This window comes from Octopus bimaculoides, chromosome 1 (genome assembly GCF_001194135.2).
Source record: "Octopus bimaculoides isolate UCB-OBI-ISO-001 chromosome 1, ASM119413v2, whole genome shotgun sequence".
Lineage (NCBI taxonomy): Eukaryota > Metazoa > Mollusca > Cephalopoda > Octopoda > Octopodidae > Octopus > Octopus bimaculoides.
The window spans coordinates 172,863,547-172,864,731 of NC_068981.1; the positions used below are offsets into that span (position 1 = coordinate 172,863,547).

A 1,185-nucleotide genomic window follows, 5' to 3' on the forward strand; every position below is an offset into this window, starting at 1 on the left:
CATGTGTCACCCGCACAAGAGCCAGTCTAGGAACACTGGCAACGAACTCGCTCGAAAGATATCATGTGTCGCCCGCACATGAGCCAGTCCAGGGGCACTGGCAACGATCCCGCTCGAAAGATTTCATGTGTCACCCGCACATGAGCCAGTCTAGGGGCACCGGCAGCGATCTCGCTCGAAAAAAACCTCATGTGTCGCCCACACATGAGCCAGTCCAGGGGCACTGGCAACGATCCCGCTCGAAAGATTTCATGTGTCGCCCGCACCCCAATAATGCCAAGACCATTACTGACACCTTGAGATGTCTCCTTATTGACTAGTTTTCCACACAAAGTATTTTATAGCTGGATGTTTTTACTACTGTCAAACCTTATTTAACTTTAAGGTAACTTATTGCATTCTAATATATTTCTAATGATTGCATCACAATACTGTATTTTATATTTCTGCTTCTTGAATGTATGCTGATTGTAATTGTAAAAAAGACTTCTAACCATGGTTACAGTTACGATGAGACAGAGCCATCTAACTCATGCAAGTATGGAAAATCAAACATTGAATGAAATCATGGATGATGAAAACCATGATGATGACAACAGCAATGACCTTGATGATGACAACGGCAATGGTCATGATGACAACAATGATGATGGTGATTACGATAATGTTCAATGGCAATGATAGCAACTAAGACAGCAGCTAACAATTCAATGTTATTTTAAAAATTTTTTTATAAAAGTAAAGCTTCGTAAATTACATATTATTAATGACTTACTTGCTGTTCTGATATCAGTGTTTCTCCATAGAGAACATCCTTGGATTTGTCTGGGTTCAGCTGTCTCACATACTCATACAGTTCCTAAAATAAAAAGATAAATAATCATTAATATCATTGTGTATGCATAATATATTATATATATATATATATATATATCATCATCATCATCATCGTTTAATGTCCGCTTTCCATGCTAGCATGGGTTGGACGATTTGACTGAGGACTGGTGCAACCGGATGGCTACACCAGACTCCAATCTAATTTGGCAGAGTTTCTACAGCTGGATGCCCTTCCTCTCCTTGTTTCTTTCCGTGTTCCTTTCTGTAGAAGAGCATAGGCTCGAAACGTTAAAGACTTTCTCAATTCCCGAGCGTTATACTAATACATCTATTTGTCTTCAACACCAC

The 1,185-nt window shown here is 39.6% G+C and overlaps 1 protein-coding gene across 1 annotated transcript in view; it reads right to left on the minus strand.

The window, feature by feature from the left end:
- Positions 1 to 1,185, minus strand: part of LOC106872778 (uncharacterized) — a 23,059-nt gene that overhangs the window by 11,476 nt on the left and 10,398 nt on the right. Inside the window, exon 2 of the mRNA XM_014919877.2 lies at positions 776 to 859. Within this exon, the coding sequence (XP_014775363.2) occupies positions 776 to 859 (84 nt within the window). The remainder of the gene's footprint in view (positions 1 to 775; positions 860 to 1,185) is intronic.